General features: G+C 39.0%; 2 protein-coding genes across 2 annotated transcripts in view; one reads left to right on the plus strand and one right to left on the minus strand.

Moving 5' to 3' along the window:
* On the plus strand, positions 1-3,069 carry LOC137994741 (manganese-dependent ADP-ribose/CDP-alcohol diphosphatase-like). The gene has a single exon (XM_068840347.1). The coding sequence runs from the start codon at positions 109-111 to the stop codon at positions 1,144-1,146; it is 1,038 nt and encodes a 345-aa protein (XP_068696448.1). The 5' UTR covers positions 1-108; the 3' UTR covers positions 1,147-3,069.
* Positions 3,070-10,573: 7,504 nt separating this feature from the next.
* LOC137997287 (uncharacterized) overlaps positions 10,574-16,478 on the minus strand; it is a 20,868-nt gene continuing 14,963 nt past the window's right edge. Inside the window, exon 5 of the mRNA XM_068843200.1 lies at positions 10,574-11,545. Within this exon, the coding sequence (XP_068699301.1) occupies positions 11,484-11,545 (62 nt within the window). The 3' untranslated portion in view covers positions 10,574-11,483. The remainder of the gene's footprint in view (positions 11,546-16,478) is intronic.

Raw genomic sequence — 16,478 nt, forward strand, 5'->3', positions numbered from 1 at the left:
GCTTGCTCAGTCGTTTTGCTGTCGGTTGATTTTGTTTTGTGTCCCTCGTAGCATCATTTGCGCCCGAGCAGACGTCAGAAAAAACTTCAGGTATTGAAAATTGTAACCATGGACTGCGAATTGGATAAAAAAGGTGAAGTTTTCTTCTCATTTGGTTTGATTACGGACATTCAGTACGCTGACATTGGAGATCGGCAGAATTTTTCAAAGACAAAATGGCGTCGATATCGAAATGCATTGCCTCTTTTACAAAGGGCAGTGACTCACTGGAAAACAGAGATTCCTTCTCCAATGTTTATCATTCAACTCGGAGATATCATTGATGGTTTCAATTCAGAGCTGGTGAATACAGATGAGAATAAGACGAATTTTTCACGAGAGGCTTTGGACGCTGTTTTACAAGAATTTTCCAGACTTCCTTCGAACATACCTGTGATACACAACATTGGAAATCACGAACTTTATAACTTCTCTCGAGATTACCTTGAGAAGTCGGCTCTACATCCCGCCAGCTCATGCTTTCACATGCATGAGAAAATTCCTGAGTGTGGCAATGATGGGACCAGACCGTTTTATTTCAGTTTCACACCTCATTCCAAGTTTTGCTTCGTGTACTTGGACAGCTATGAAATAAGCATTCTTGGAGTTGAGGAAACTTCTCAGCAGTACAAGAAAGCTGTTAAAATCTTGCGAAAGTACAACCAAAATGATGACCTTCACAGCCCAGAGGGTCTACATGGCCTTGAGCAGCGCTTTGTTAAATTCAATGGAGCTGTCAGTAGTACACAGTTGTCATGGCTTCACACTGTTCTTACTCAGGCTGAAAACAGCAACCAAAAAGCAGTGATATTTAGCCATGTTCCTTTATACCCTGAAATTGGAGGTGCAGTCACACTTTTGTGGAACTATGAGGATGTACTTCATGTGCTATGGCAGTTTGATTGTGTGGTTGCTTGCTTTCATGGTCACACTCATCAGTGGGATTATGCAAGGGACAGTCATGGGATTCATCACTGCATTTTTGATGCTGTGGTTGAAGCCCCACCAGATTCGAATGCATTTGCCACACTGCATGTGAAGAATGACTCTATTGTGATCAATGGTTTTGGTGTTACACCAAGTCGAGAGCTAAAATTCTACAAGTGATGACATCATCAGTTTGTCCTGAAATAAAGAGATACATTTGCAGATACAACAGTCTTATGTCAATGTACAAAAATTTGATTTGACGCTCTGACGGAGGGCTAATGCTCAAAATGTCAGCTTTTAGAATTTCTGTACGGTGACTAATTTACATTATCAACTCCGTTGATAAAACCAAATTTTTACATACTACTTCCCCGCAAACGCAGCACCACAGTTTCTTTAGAAACTACCCCATTCATTCATTATGTCAATGTAAATGTACTCAATCTATTTTTTTTTCTATTCACTGTTTCTTTTCCCTTTGCATTTTATTTAACCCTTTAAGCCTGGAGGGGACCCCCATTGATGAGTAAAATAGTCTAGTATTGGACAGAGTCAAATCAGTAAGTGGCACTACTGGGAGTTTAAGGGTTAAAGGGGTCATGGGTTTTTGAGTGTACCTAGATGTTGTCAAGGGAACCCTCCCTCATCCTAAAGGATGACTATGAACTGAAGGAGACAATGTTCACAATTAAATTTTGGTTTAATTTTTTTTCAGAACTGTTTGTATCAGATGGAAATAAATTTTAGAAATGCTTACTTTCACCTAAAAATTTCCTGGGAGTGACCATCTTGCGACATATTACGATTTCTCTGTTGATCACAAAGAGCCTCTGTCTTTAATGTCAATGGGGCATTCGTGACATCACCATAGGGAGCTTAAGCACATGCGTTTTTGAGACACGGACTTCAACTGGAAGTGAGCTGCTTGAGCTCCCTAATATGTGGTTCCTGGGGAAACTTGAAAACAAAACAATAAGCCATTCCAAAAAATTTCAAACTCATTTGTTGGTGAGCATTATGTCCTGTGAAAGTTATCCTTTTTTTTTTGGGAATTGATTGTTGGACCTTGTGATGTAATATTATTTTAGACATAGATTCAAGCCTCCCACTAGCTCTGTCAGTTGGGCCAGTTGACACAAATGACCACCAGTTTTGTGTACTTGACATCATGGGAAACTTCTACATTACATGCCCTCCATTCAAAGAATGTTATGGTGTTGAAATTTGCCTTTTGTAAATGATAAATAATATTTACGGTTCAGTGGGATATAAACTATTTAAACTTAGTGTTGATGTCCTGCCCACTGCATTTTCTAGTGTATTAGATTCTACCTTTGTACTCTGGAAAGTCTGCAAACTTTCTATACTAAAAGAAAGATTGTCAAGGTGTAGTGATCACTTTGATCTTAATGTTCAGCACTATTCATGGCATATTTATGAGTATTGCACAATGTTATGACATAATGCCAACCTTGAATTGCATGCAATAGGTGATCTTTTAACTCTTTTCAACACCAACATGTAATGCCCACGTCCAGTCTATGACCATATTTTGAAGTGTGTCAAAAACCATGTAGGACTAACTCAAAGAAAATCACTGACTCTTTTCTTTAGTCGCCGGATCAAAAAAACGGTTACACCCTTTTCTTTTTGTACTAATAATGCGAATCTTGTGATAATATCCTACCTTGTGAATTATGTTGTAATAATTTAAAAAATATTCAAATGACATGGTTCTATCTAGGGTATTTGAGGAGTAGAAGGTTCCCCCAAAATGCCCAGCTTCCCCCCAAAAATATTGTTAATCATTACAGTATATAAGTAAATATATCGGAAAAATTATCCAGACGCGACAAGGTCAGTTCACATGAAGTAAGTATTCCCGGTGTATGACAAGGAACGTGGAGTATTAAAAACTGCCGTCCTTTAATACAGCACACTCGGTTGTCGTGCTGTACATTCTTTTTAAGAGTTGTTAGCAAATAGCGGCCCTAAATGTAACATTGTCAGAACGTGATCACGACTAAAAAATGAAATAAAATACCATTGTAACATTTCTCAAAATTGTCTCTAAATGCACCAGATTTCATGTCAGCGCATATTCATTAAAAAAAAAAAATTCGAAGGAAGGAGAGGGGGGGGGGGGGGGGGGGGCATGTCCCCGGACCCCCTTAGGAAGCTCGTGGACTTCGGCCACTTGGAACTTCTTCCCCAAACGATTAATCCTTGATAGAACTCTGAATGAGCTTGGAATAATTTTGATTTCAGAGCATATAAATATCGATTAATGTGCTGTCACTGTGTTGGACAATCGTTCTGTACCTTTTTTTCCAATATAATACTCTTACCTGCAAAAGAAATACCGCTAGTGCCTCACCTTTACTTAATATGTTGGATATTTTAGCAGAAGATATAATGTGTATCGTGTGCATGCTCTTAAGTTCACACTTGCATGCATGGGACAGGGTATCCTGTCAAAACAAGTTGACCACTTTTTCGAGTACACCATTAACATTCATCATTATAGCACCAGATATGCGGCCAACCTCTTAGACGTCAATCTTAGGCTAATTGCTTTCTCCAAAAGTGCTTCTCAATTATTAACCCTCTCCTAATTGTGAAAGTGTCTCCCCTCTTTTGTTGTTATGATTCCGACATAAATTAGATGGAGGCCAACTCGATGACCTTGCGGTTCTATTAGCCTTCATGCGTTTACTATAAGTCTCTTTTAATTGTTTTATCTTCTCTTTTGTGTTATAATATTGTCATATCAAAGTTACATTGTAACCAGTTAAGCGAAAATTAAGTGTTGTTTTTGATGTGTAAATGTAAATGTAAATGCTTAGTGGAAGTGCACTTAGCTATCAAGCTAGTTCACAGGCACCTCATATTAAATAATTTGAAAGAAACATGATTAAGAACCCCAACAGGCAGGAGGCATCCAGTTGGCTATTTACAAAGCGTGGTGGAGTCGAATCCGGGACAACCGGGAACAAATCCAAACCAGAGGCTAGAACAGGATTTCAACCCGGGGCAACCGCATACAAACCCAACGCCCTAACAACTGGACCACAACGTCCTTAAAAATTGAAAAATTAATATGCCCCACCATCCTCGGTCTGACCTTGCTTTAACCGTTGTGCCATAAAAAATAGCAACATTGCATTGGTTTTGGCTTTGTTCTTAAAATGTTTTTAATCAGAAAGTTTCGTTTTTGAGATGGCTTTTAGCCCTGCTTTCGTCCCGTCCACACGTAGCGCTTTCGCATCTTTTTCGTCCGTCGACACGTGTACGAAAACTTTTTAACGATAACCCGACTGCGCATGCCTTATACATGAGTATTCGCTCTTACGGTAACTATTTGGGTTGGAAAATTGTCCCACCAAGCGCTAGTACGTCCAGGTCCAACCCAAATCTTCGAGGTCTCTGCGGGCAACCACCAAGTCCTTGCAACTTTCCGCCTCTAGACACCGGTACTGAAAGTGGCCTAATAAAGGTCTGCTGCCCTCCAGATTAGTCAGCTTGAAGAAAAAACAAAGCTAAATTGCTTGAAACAGGCAATTAGGTTTAAAGTAAGCCCAAGTATTAAAGACAAGAAAGGGAAGCGCCTGTCCACCATCTTGAATAAGTCTGAAATGCGGATATCAGATTTCCAGCATTTTCATTGGCTCGTCGGACACAGGCTATCAGTTCATAGACCTTCTGTACCTAATTTGGTCAAAGAACGCCTCAGCAATAAAGTGAGCTGAAAAATGTTTTGCAGCTCTGAGAAAAAATAGCCGTTTTTGACCGGAATTGACCGAGGCAGAAAACGATGGAAGAGTTGTTGATCCTGGAGTTTTTAATAAAACAATTATTCTACTCGGGACTGCTGACATAAAATGATTATAACCAACTCGGCGCGCCTCGTTGGTTACCTATCACTTCATATCCAGCGCGCCCTCGTAGAATCAGTAATAATAATTGTTAAATGTTGCGCGGAGTGGATTGGAACTGATAGTGTGTTGTAAGCCTTTTTTGAAAAGTTCCGTTTTCGTCCATCCACTCGCACACACGAAAACAAGGGTTTCAAAAACGTCCACTCTGGAGAGTGTTTTTGAAAAGTTCCGTTTTCATCGGATACGTGTGGACATAAGCCGTATCCGTAAAAGAAAAAGTTTCGTTTTCATCATGAAACAGATAAGTTTGTACGGGGCCTAATCATTGTGGTTTTCAGTAGCTGGCACAATAAATTTTCCTTGTCACATAGGTGTAAAATTGTTGAGTACACTAACGGCTATCTTTGAATCAAATAATTTTTGAAGTCGCTATGCCAACCTTCAGCCATAACGCTTGCAGTGGAAATAGGATTTAGTTTAATACTTTTCTTCACAGCTCATTTTCATCGGATTATGAAAGATGTTTTCTCGCATTGCTGCAACCCATTGGTTGCATTGAACAGCTGGCTAAAAGAGTCCTAAACCTGGAATGAGCACCAAGTAAGATAAAGCCTCAAGAAGTATCGCCCAGGGCAACAGCTATCGAGCGTTTCTTAATATTATAAGAAAATTGCGAGCGTGAGAAAATGGTTAGAGAAATTGTATTTTTCAATTGCAAATCGAGAAATTGCTAGTACAACCTTACCACACCGTTTATGGTGCCACTCCCCGGTTGGATTAGTCACGTTCTCGAGGCTCAGTTGTCGGACAGATGGAAATCTTATATAAAGACTCAAAAAAAAAAAAAAATTAAATTAAATAAAAGGATTTTTTATTTTGTCGATACATGTTGATGACATATGTATGATGGACTACAAGAAGGCCAAACTAATCAGTAACACCGAAATGCACAAAATAATTATGGATCGCCAGTGAACTCTACAGCAGGACCTGAAAAAACAGCAAATGGTAAAATTGCGTCAGTGGCATGTACTCATTTGCTACAGTTTTCGGCCACGCATCCCCAATTACAGATGACATCAAAGGTGATATAAGGGGGCACGGCCTCAACCCAAACGTACAGCCCGCCTTGTTCCGGTAGAGGACCCTGTGAAGAGGGTAAAATCAAATGAAATAGTAGAAATGGGCCCAGCATTCAAGTCCCTTGGAAAAAGGTATTAAATTTCCCTTCCCTTATGAAAATCATCTTAACTCTTAAAATAACTGCATGCTTGACGCACTTTTTAATCCTCGTTCACAACATCAATTTACTCTGGAAATTTTTCGCATGATGTAATTTGCGCCCAGTTGATCAGTTAATTTTCTTCCCTGGCCACCATAAATTGTTTTGGGGCAGCGTCCTGGTTTGCGATAGGCTGGCTTTCTTTGGCGGCAGAGCGGTACTTTACCGCAGGGGATTGTTTTACCATGTGATTGATTCTCACCAGATCCGTCCTCTTTTGCTTGGCCAAAATGTGCCTCATTCATTTCACCACTGTACTCTGGAATGAATTGATATTTATTTTCTTCATCTGAAGTGCTAGAAATAGATGATTTGGCGCTATCTGCGGAAAAAGGAAAAAGTTAACGAATCATTGTTTCATAAAAGCTTTTGACCTTCTTCAGTATTGGATATTGAGTCTACCCACACATAACATTTGACTATTAATAACAATTATCACATATGTTAGTGTCATTATCTCAATTTTGATTGGCTACAAGCAGCTAATTCTTGCTGGCTCTGTTTCCGTTACGTGTATATGTAGATGTGAAGTCACCTACCACGCAAACCAGTCACCTCCCGTTCGTAACCTCTTCCCTTCGGAGATGGGGTGGGACTTTACGACAGAAAAAGAATGGTTACTAAGGAAGCTCTTTAGTCAAGCGCCCTACAAAAAGGTTGCATAAATGGTTCTTTGAAGTAACTTTTTCAAAGGAAATCTGACATCACTTCAATCAGAAGGGGCATGCGCAACTAGTCCCAGTCCTCTGCCGTGTGTTTCAGTGAAACACATTTAAAAACTCCCAGGAAACGAAAGGATGAGGCGGGGTTTTTCACCGGATTGGAACCGTCCCTTCATTTTTCGTAAACTGTAGCATGGAAATTTTTATTTGGACAAAAAAATGGAACTGATATTTTGAAAAGTGTATCAAAGGAGGGCGTTATGACGTCAAAATTGTTTTGAGAAATATATATTTTAAAAATCTATGCTACAGATTAATTTTTTTGCTAGAATGTTCTCATACTGTTGCGTTAAAATTTTTTGACATAGTTAACTCGCTGAGTTTTTGGGATTTTTTGTTTTGGTCACGTGATTTACCGAATATGGTTGAGAGGCGGACAAGAAATGTTAAATGGAACACACTTGGCCAAAAAAAGGTTAATTGTAGAGTTAAATGACAGTGACCACTTTTTTTTGTGAGAACTCGTGTCCTTACACTTGTCTTTACAAGTGCTCAGGAATGTGCATAATAAAACAATTATTGGATTAAGTTTTCGCATGATTGAATTATCAAGACCTCGGTCTATTTTATTCGGCTTCTGCAGAAACATACACGCTTCGCGGCTCGGTGATTATCCACCACTAACCATCAACGTTGAAGTGAATAGTTATTTTACTATAAACTAATTAAAAACAGTGAGATCACATAGCACAAGAAGATGATTCCCGTGATACTTCGCTTATCAAAGCCAAAAGTATTACTTAAACTTTAATCAGGAAAAACCTATTTCGGATCTACTTTCAACTCAAATAGTAGATCCGAAATAGGTTTTTCTTGATTAAAGTAATATAAAGATGATTTTAACTCATTTATTCAAGGCTACAACAATTACAGTATTTTCGGGCGTTTCGGGCGCAAATCCCGCGCGAGTTTCTCTGAGGTGCGGAGTTAAAAATTATTCCACGAGCGCGTGTTGGATACTCGGAGTTGGCTATTGGCTATAACCAGTCTCATAACCAACAAACTCGAATGGAATAATTGTTGTATTCAATTGTTCATTAAGTTCTGATCTGAACACTTGGACGCTTGGAAATTAAAGCTAACCAGTTTCCAGCTTGGCAACACTTGAGGCAATCAGTGTCCATATTAGGTCATTCGGTATATAAGCTGATGACCGAGATTGAGTGAACCAATAAGAAAACTAGATAATTAGCAACTATTCACCGAAGTGGAGGTGGCTAGCAGTAAGATAATATACAGCACAAAAAATTAATTTGGATGTTTTCTTCACTTGTCACGGATGCAAATCGGGACGCCATTTTTTCCCGAGTTGCTCGGAGGTAAATAGCACAGGATATTCGGAGTTTGACGAGCCAATCAGCGCCCGCGTTCAACGCTATGCACTGTTTTAGTATATACTAAGAACGGATATTTGGAGTTTGAGTAGCCAATCAGAGAGGGCCTCCAACGCTATCCACTGTTTTATTATATACCAATTCTCGCTGTCATTTCCCTGGACGAATAAAGGATATTCACGTTGTTTTAGGTCTGATTCTTTGCTACTTGTTACGTCCGAGGTACATAGGAAAGCAACAATAACGTCACAAAACTGACAATGCGTTTAATGAGGACAACAAACCTCTGCACGTTTTACGGAGGTAGCCTTCTTTGATTTCTAATACAACAAAAGATGTAAAATAACCAAAATCAGCATACAGTTTGTAGCCTAAAAATTAATAAATACCTCGCTGAAATATGTGATTCCGTTCCAAAGAAGGAAATTGATTAATTAACGAGAAGTACACATATCTGGCCAGTTTGATTCACAATAGCCCTTTTCATGGTTAGTTTTTCTCAGTTGCATTACAATGTAATCTAACGTGGATGCGAGGCAATTTCGGGCTATTTTGTAGTTTTAACCCGAAATTGCTTCGCATTCACCTTAGATTACATTGTAATGCAAATGAGAAAAACTAACCGTGAAAAGGGCTATTGGCTATGTTTTGAAATAATCGCCATGAGATAGACCAAATCGGCTAACTCAATGCTGTGCCCAATTAAAGTCTCCCGGGGTTAAGATTCTTTGTGTATTGTATTTGCATTATAACGCTTTATTCCCAAAGGGTTTGAATTGGGTCCCAGAAGCCCGTTCCTGGTACACCTTCTTCCAAAATGGCCGCCATTTCTTTTACCTTAGCTAAAACTACTCTGAGAAATCTTGAAGTCTTCGTCGGCTCACAAAATAAGCAAACGGATTTCATGCCAATAGCATTTAATTGGTCTACAGCCGGATCACAAGATGGACAAGTGCAAGAATCACTACTTTTTCTGACATTGACTCGGTGAGCCCAAACAAGTGACCGGTGATGTCAACGAAAACTTTCAGAATTATAGAGTTTGTTTTTCGATCACTATTTCAATTGCTTAAAGTCTTTCATAACTAAAACAAAAACACGCCGTCTCCTAACTAATGACTTTTTCTTTAATTGCTAGTTACTTTGTCTGCCTACAATTTTTCCGTTTTAAAAGATACAGAGTGATTTGGTCATAATATAAACGGTTATCCTGGCGTTTAGAACAACTGGTCACGTCTTTCCTACCTTTTAGAAACCTCTCCAGCTCCTCTTCAAAATCTTTCGCTTTTTCTGATAAGGTCCTGGCTCCAACAACGGTGATAAACAGAGAATAGGCAATGATAATCTCTATCATCTTCGCCATCTTCAACTTACTAACAATTCTAATCTAGACTGCTTATGCTTTGCGACTTTGTAAGCTTTTAAATCTTAGTCAGATATTCAATATCGACATCTAGATTCTCTTTGTATCGTTTATGTATATATATTCATCAGTGGGTCTCTTGTTGTATAATGATTAATCAGGCCTATTATCCTCTTTGTTCTGGAGGAAAAACTCCTTTTATTTAATTTCACACATGCTAGCGGGACGAGAGAAGCCGATAAATAAGCATAAATTTAGCAATTATTCTTAAAGATCTCCGAGGACAATTTAATCCCGTGGGCAATATAAAATGTACTGAACTTGAAGTATTTAGAAGCGCGTTTACCCAGACAAACGTCAGGCTGACATGACTTTTTTACGTGTTTCGCCAAAAATCAAAGTAACCCAGTCCATTTATTATATTTTTTCTGTTTTCTTAATTTTTTTATGACAAGCAGAACATGACCGTCAACCATCTGTGGCACGAAAGCGAAGATGATCGTCGCTCACCTTGTAGGTAAAAAAAGCCGAAAAATTCGTATCCAAAAGCCAAAAAAATTAGTAAACCATACTGTCAACACATGTGACGCCGATTCAAATGAGATGCGCTGGCGTTAACACCTTAAATATAATCCAAGAAACTAAATATCGAGGGTTAATGATCGATAGTGTAGGGTATTCTAATACAGTATACCCCTGAGAAAATTCCTGTTTGATTGGCAAAGGCCATGATATGAAAGGGATCCAGTTGCATACTTTTCTCCTCCGCAAAAGAAGCAAGTAAAATGCTCTTTACAATGAAAAAAGATTTGTTTGTGACGTGGCCGCACCCAAAAATTTCCAACACCCTAGTTAGAGTTAGTGAGAAACACATCCCGGAGAATAGCACTGAGCCATCCATTGCCCTAAAATGACCGAGAGGATAAACCTTTATGAAAAAGTTAGGTACGATGAAAATATAGAACAAGAAATTAAAATGAGCTAAGACAATGTAAAGAAGACTGAAAATAAGGAACGAGACAAAGGTAGATCTTTAAGGTTTTTTTTATTATTTTGAGATAATGATCACATCAGTAAAGTACGTGTTTCTGCCCTGCAACTATACCGTGAGGTTAACTAACCTTGATTGTTCAATTAATAGAGGATTGTTAATTTCAGCGTAATGCGCTGTAGTTAATCAGTTCAACCCCTCAGAGCTTTCCCAAATCTCTATTGAACATTTTTAGGCCATTTGTGAGAAAGAATAAAACAAATTTTTGTTATCCTCTGTTAAAATGATAGAGCTGAATATAGCAATGGACAGGGTCCATATCAAGAGTGAACCAGATGTTAAGTTTGGAGTGAAACGGTCGATGCTGAACAATCGTGTGTTGGTTAGGGTTTTTGTGATATCGAGAATGATGCAGGTCAACAGCCAAAGAGTGGAATCAGCCGAGGACAAACGCCTATAGGTTTACTGCACTTGCAAAGATCTTGATGATCGAGTTTAAAGGTACATTACAATTACAATTGTCTAGAGATGATTTTTCGTGAATGTACCAAAACCGAGAATGGAGAGGCCATTCCGTTCATTGTTGCATGTTATAGATCAAAGGTTTCGAAGGGGAGGTTATGGTCCAATGCCATTGAAATGCATGGTGATCATGAACATCAGGACTAAACTAGGGAATTCGAAATTTTGATCGCTTTCCAAAGATCAGTTAAGCATATATTTTTGCCCACCGTCTTTCGCCAACTAAATTAAATGGTAATTTGCATTATTTATTTTCTATCTGGAAATTCGACGGCTGGCACCACTTATTTCATCTTCAAACTCCGGCTTAAAAATCTTGCTGCTACTTTATCGTTGGGGTGCTACACTCCTACAATGTCTCATGTAATTTAATGCAATTAGCCCTGGAGGCCATTTTCAATTTTAAACCTCGACAGCTGATGTTACGATTTAATTGCAGAACTTCTTGGAATCACCAATGGAGAAAGAGAGGCTTCTTTTATTTCTGTTGGAAGAAAAAGGGGAAAAAACCTGTTAATTCATGGAAAGCCGGACTAAAAAGATGCAGTTACATGGGCATAAGTAAAAAATAGGCACGCATTGCGTACGTGTGGTAGTGCAGTCAACTGAGCTGCGTTTTGTTTCCCAGGAGATTCCACTTGTCTTAGCGTAATGTGTAGCATTAATAGTACACGATACTGTTTCGGTACCGTATATCTTTGTAGTGCCATGGTTGATGTCTTAGGTAAATAGCCCCATGGAGAAGACAAGTGTTTGCTAGTAAATACTAAACCCAGAAAGTTTGAAGAAATTAAAAGGGAATGAAGAAACATTGGCTTCGAGGCTGACATGTTTATTATTTCCAAATTCCCTTGCAACTTTTTCATCACTATAAGCCTCTGATAGTTTTCCAAGACAACGTTTCACTGAAGTTAAGCCCTGTCCGGCCGCGCCGGGATGGGTGATCTCAAAATATACGACTTTCTGTCAGAAACAAAGGGCCGTAAATTTTATTTTAACGCTAAAAAAATGCGAAAATAAATATTGATATACAGTTTTTAGGAAGAGCAGGAGGAAGTTTTCAGGTAGTGTCTATCGACAATAAAATATGTTGCCATCGGCAACAAAATTTGCGTCATGAAAACAACAAATTTTGAACCGCGAATATAAAAAGTTACCATCAGCGAAAAACATTATAGGAGATTTTTGATACGTTCAATTTTTCTATTGCACTATTGGCCGCACAATTAAATCGCGAAATCGAAAGTGACGTCGATTTCAGCGGCCGCCATGATCAAGTATACTTCGTGTTTAGGGACCGGTCATTTATAAGAGGGGGGGTGGGCTGGTGCAAATGGGGTGGGGGGTCATACATAAAATTGTGCAACCGTTTCTGAGGGGCCATGTATTTTTGTGCATTCAAATTTCCATTCCACAAAAAAAGAATCAACAACAAGTCAAATATTATTTATTATCAAAATGATGGCATAACAAACCAACATAACATGGTGTATAGCAGTCCTTTCACATTGGAAAAATTATTCAGTATTACTTAGGGTGCGTTCGATTGACCGTATTCCGGAATAGGAATACATGGAATATAAGTTAGATATACTTCGTTTTTACGGAGATTCACATTAAAATTGTCAAACATCTGCTAAAATGGTATTTTAAACATATTTTTATTATCCTTCCTGCTTCGAAACGCGCCAAACATACCGTTTTAGTCATCACTCCACGTATTCTTATTCCGGAATAGCGTCAATCGAACGCGCCCTTAGTATCACTGTCTTCTGATTCACTGTTTGAAGAGCTGATAGAGGGCAAGTACTCTTGAGCCAGTAAACGTGTCTCTCTTTTAAGGATATTAGAGTAGCCACATTGGCTTCCTTAACTGGAATCTCACCATCAGACACTAGTTTGGAGATTAAACCAATATAGCAGGTCTACATCAGCTGTATAGCTGCCAATACTTCAACCTGCTCGAACAAATAAATAACAAACAAATAAACAAACCAAAAGTCTCTTCTTCTCATCTAACTTTTCTCTTATGTGCCTTTCTCTCATTTTCTTTTTTTGAACACTTTTTTGATTCAAACTTCAGAATGTGTCCACGAAACACATCCTTACATATGTTGTCTGCATCCTGTAGATGTTGAATGTTTTGGAAATTTTTTTCTGATCATTGTCAGCACTGTGATCCTTCCTTCTCAAAATCTCTTTGGCTGCCCTTCCCATCTATAAGTTTGCCAGACTTAAAATAGAGGCTGTTCAGGTGATCTTTGTTATCTTTCTTTTCCTTCTCAACTTCCGCTTGTACTTTTACTAGCTTTTGTATATTTCCTCTCAGAATCAATTGGTCTGATGGCATGTGAACATATTTCTCGTCAAAAAACTTCCACGCAGCGCCAGGATTTCTCTTGCTCAATATGGCGTCAACAGTTGCGGAAATCTCTGAAACATGTTGATGGCTTTCATATTGGCGTCTTCCTTCGCAGTGAAATAGCTTCACGAATTCAGGAGTATCTATCTGTACACTTGCTATAACATGCCTCGTAGAATTTGGGCAGCACTTCATTCATGAACTTTGCTCTGTCCGTTTTTGGGTTTGGTATCCAGCCATATTTCGTTTGCTCCCAAGGACGCGTTTTGTTATTACTTGGCCTTTGAAATTCAATACCCCAAAACTCAATGTTTGATGACTTGTAGAGAGCACTGTTGATGAACTGGATTTTTCTTTATTTGCACCACATTCCTGTGCTTCTCCTGTTAAATTTTCCTTTCTGTTTCTTAAAAAAACGTTTTAACTCAACCTAGGACATACCTGAGAGGCGGATATTAATGAATGTAACTTGAATTTCATGATACCACCTATCCTGATACCTTCAAAGTTCAAACAGCAAAAAAGCGTCCATTTAAGCGTCCATCTAATTTTTTGACCCCTTCCCTGCAAAGGCCCTCTTGGAAAAGCTTTAATTCAGCAAATTCTAGAAATCCTTGCAACGAGCGTTCATTAGCCTGCGTTTCATCCGCCAATTTTCCCTGCTAGCAAAGGTCTCTTTTCTTTTGCGTTCTCTGGGTTGACGAGTACGGGAGAAGAGATCTCTGCCATGGGTCGAAACTCGCTCTGATCCAAACGCCGTCAATAACGTTGGGCGCATTCTTCAAACCGCATGCCCCATGATATGTTTGCTGACTCTGACTTGAGCCCACTGTGTCCCACGCATTCCTTTACAGTAATTTCGCTGTTGTTAAGTGAGCCCACACAACATGAAGTATGACGTAAGGATTCGGTCGCTAAGTAACCGCCGTGCATGTTCAACACAGTGAATTTCGACCCACAGCAGAGGTCTCTTCTCCCGTACTCGTCAACCCAGCGAACGCAAAACACTGAAAAGAGACCTCTGCTAGCAGGGAACCGCCATTTTAGATTTACACAAGTACTGGGAACGAAAGTTCCAGTCCTTCAGTGGTTGAAAGCATGGAATTATAAAACAGCAGATATCGAGATCAACGACAAAAAGTCAGAGAGGGATGGAAATTGTGAACAGAAATTCAGGTTTATATCATCTGGACAAAAGTGCAGCTTTTCGTTCTCTGAATTAACAACTTGGACAAGGGGGGAACAACTTGGACAAGCTAGAGGGATTGTTAAACGAACTACTAGCAAGTTACTGGGCAAGATATTGAATGGGTTGATTTACATCTTAAATCACCTGCTTGCACAAAGTAAGCATTCGAGCAAAGCAATTGGTTTCATTTCCTTTGAAAATGCTTATGGGCTTTATTATGGCTTCTTTGATAGCTCTCCTGAAGAAGCTTTCTTCCGTGATCATTTACTTCATAGAGATCATGGCTTGTGTGTTATTACAACTGAAGTGTTTGGAAAACGTTATATTTTATTGTTAGTGTTCAGAAATCTTAAAGCTCGAAAAACTTTCAGGAGAAAATGCATTAAGTCTTTTGAGCGGTCAACGATTTCCTCTTGACTCTGAATATTGAACTCAATGGACACAGAATATGATCGCATGGTACTAAAAGAATTTATATTTGCACTTCATTCAAAATCTGAAACATATCAACTGGGAATCAAGATTCAGACCCTTGACTTGAAATTTGATAAATCATTACTTTCGGAAAGGTGGAAGTGCAAACTTGAAGGTGAAAAGATACCTTAACAGAAAAGTTGACTAAGTTGAAGGACTTAGAAAAAAGGAAAGCGCTTCTTCTCCGAGGAAAGCACAGCAAAGGACGCGCAAAATTGCTCAAGATCTTGTAGCTACCAATAGACTAAAGAAGAGAAAGTTAGGGGTATGAACACCACAACTGCTGGATTCAGAAGACGAAACCTTTATAGCCAAGGCAATTTCAAGAAAGAGTACTTTTCACGGAAGACGGCATGAAACTACGCTATATACCAACAACAGAGTAAAGAAAAGAGACTTCCTTTCCCTCGCCAACTATTCGTTCATGAAACGTGGTAAAAAGCTTATAAAGTTAGCAACCACAGTAGCGAATCGAGGAAAGCTCAAAAATGTGAGGTCTACTGCTGCCAAGTCACATGTTGGAAAGTTGCTCTGGTGTACCAAGAAGCCCCCGAAAACAGAAGACCATGACACAGTGAGCACACATCACTAGCGTGCTCATGTTTTGACTGCCAATCTTACAATGTTTTCTGAAAGTCAGAAAGAGCATACCCTTGTCGTCAGTATGACAATAAGGCATATTTACGGCCTGGCACAGATGTGGGAGCGGAGAAATACGAAAGCTGTTGTAGTAGTATGTTGTAGTATGATGTCTGTGATCCCAATGAGCAGAAGAAACTTTCGCAACACGATTTTAACAATCCTAAAGTAAATCAGACCCCTGCATCATTTCGATTGATTGAGCAGCATATTAAAAATATCCAAGAAAAAGATGAATTAATAAGCTACCAAGATCAAAGCCTGGTCATCATTCGTCCAAAATACTTCATTGGAATTAAGTGGTGGTAGCGTGTGAGCCTCAGATTACATGCGCTTAAGTTATGAAGTTTCACAACTCTTTCAGGAGAATCCACAGAAAACTCATTTGAGTACTGAGTTGCAAAGGCTAGCCATTGGTTCCCATGATTTCGTATATTATTTTACTGATCTGACAATGGCGGAAGATGTCATGCGCGTTACAACTGAAACAGGTTGTAAGAACTTCTGCTACGAGCAGGACAAACTTGTTTGGTTTCAAAATCAAATCAGCGAAATCACAATCCAATACAAAGAGTCTTTTCATTTAGAATCTGAGCAAGAAATAGGAAGTTAACTACTGGAAACGCTCTCGGGCCTTCGGAAAAGGCAGAATTGGTTCAAACACAAATGTTAGCGCATACACGACAGGGAAAGTTATGGGATGTAACCAAGGATATCTTAAGTAATTGTCGGCAATACCTCAATGATTTAGAC

This window comes from Montipora foliosa, chromosome 3, assembly GCF_036669935.1.
Source record: "Montipora foliosa isolate CH-2021 chromosome 3, ASM3666993v2, whole genome shotgun sequence".
Taxonomy (NCBI): Eukaryota; Metazoa; Cnidaria; class Anthozoa; order Scleractinia; family Acroporidae; genus Montipora; species Montipora foliosa.

Coding starts and splice junctions, on each gene's coding strand:
- LOC137994741 (XM_068840347.1), top strand. CDS start 109: ATGGACTGCGAATTGGATAAAAAAGGTGAAGTTTTCTTCTCATTTGGT.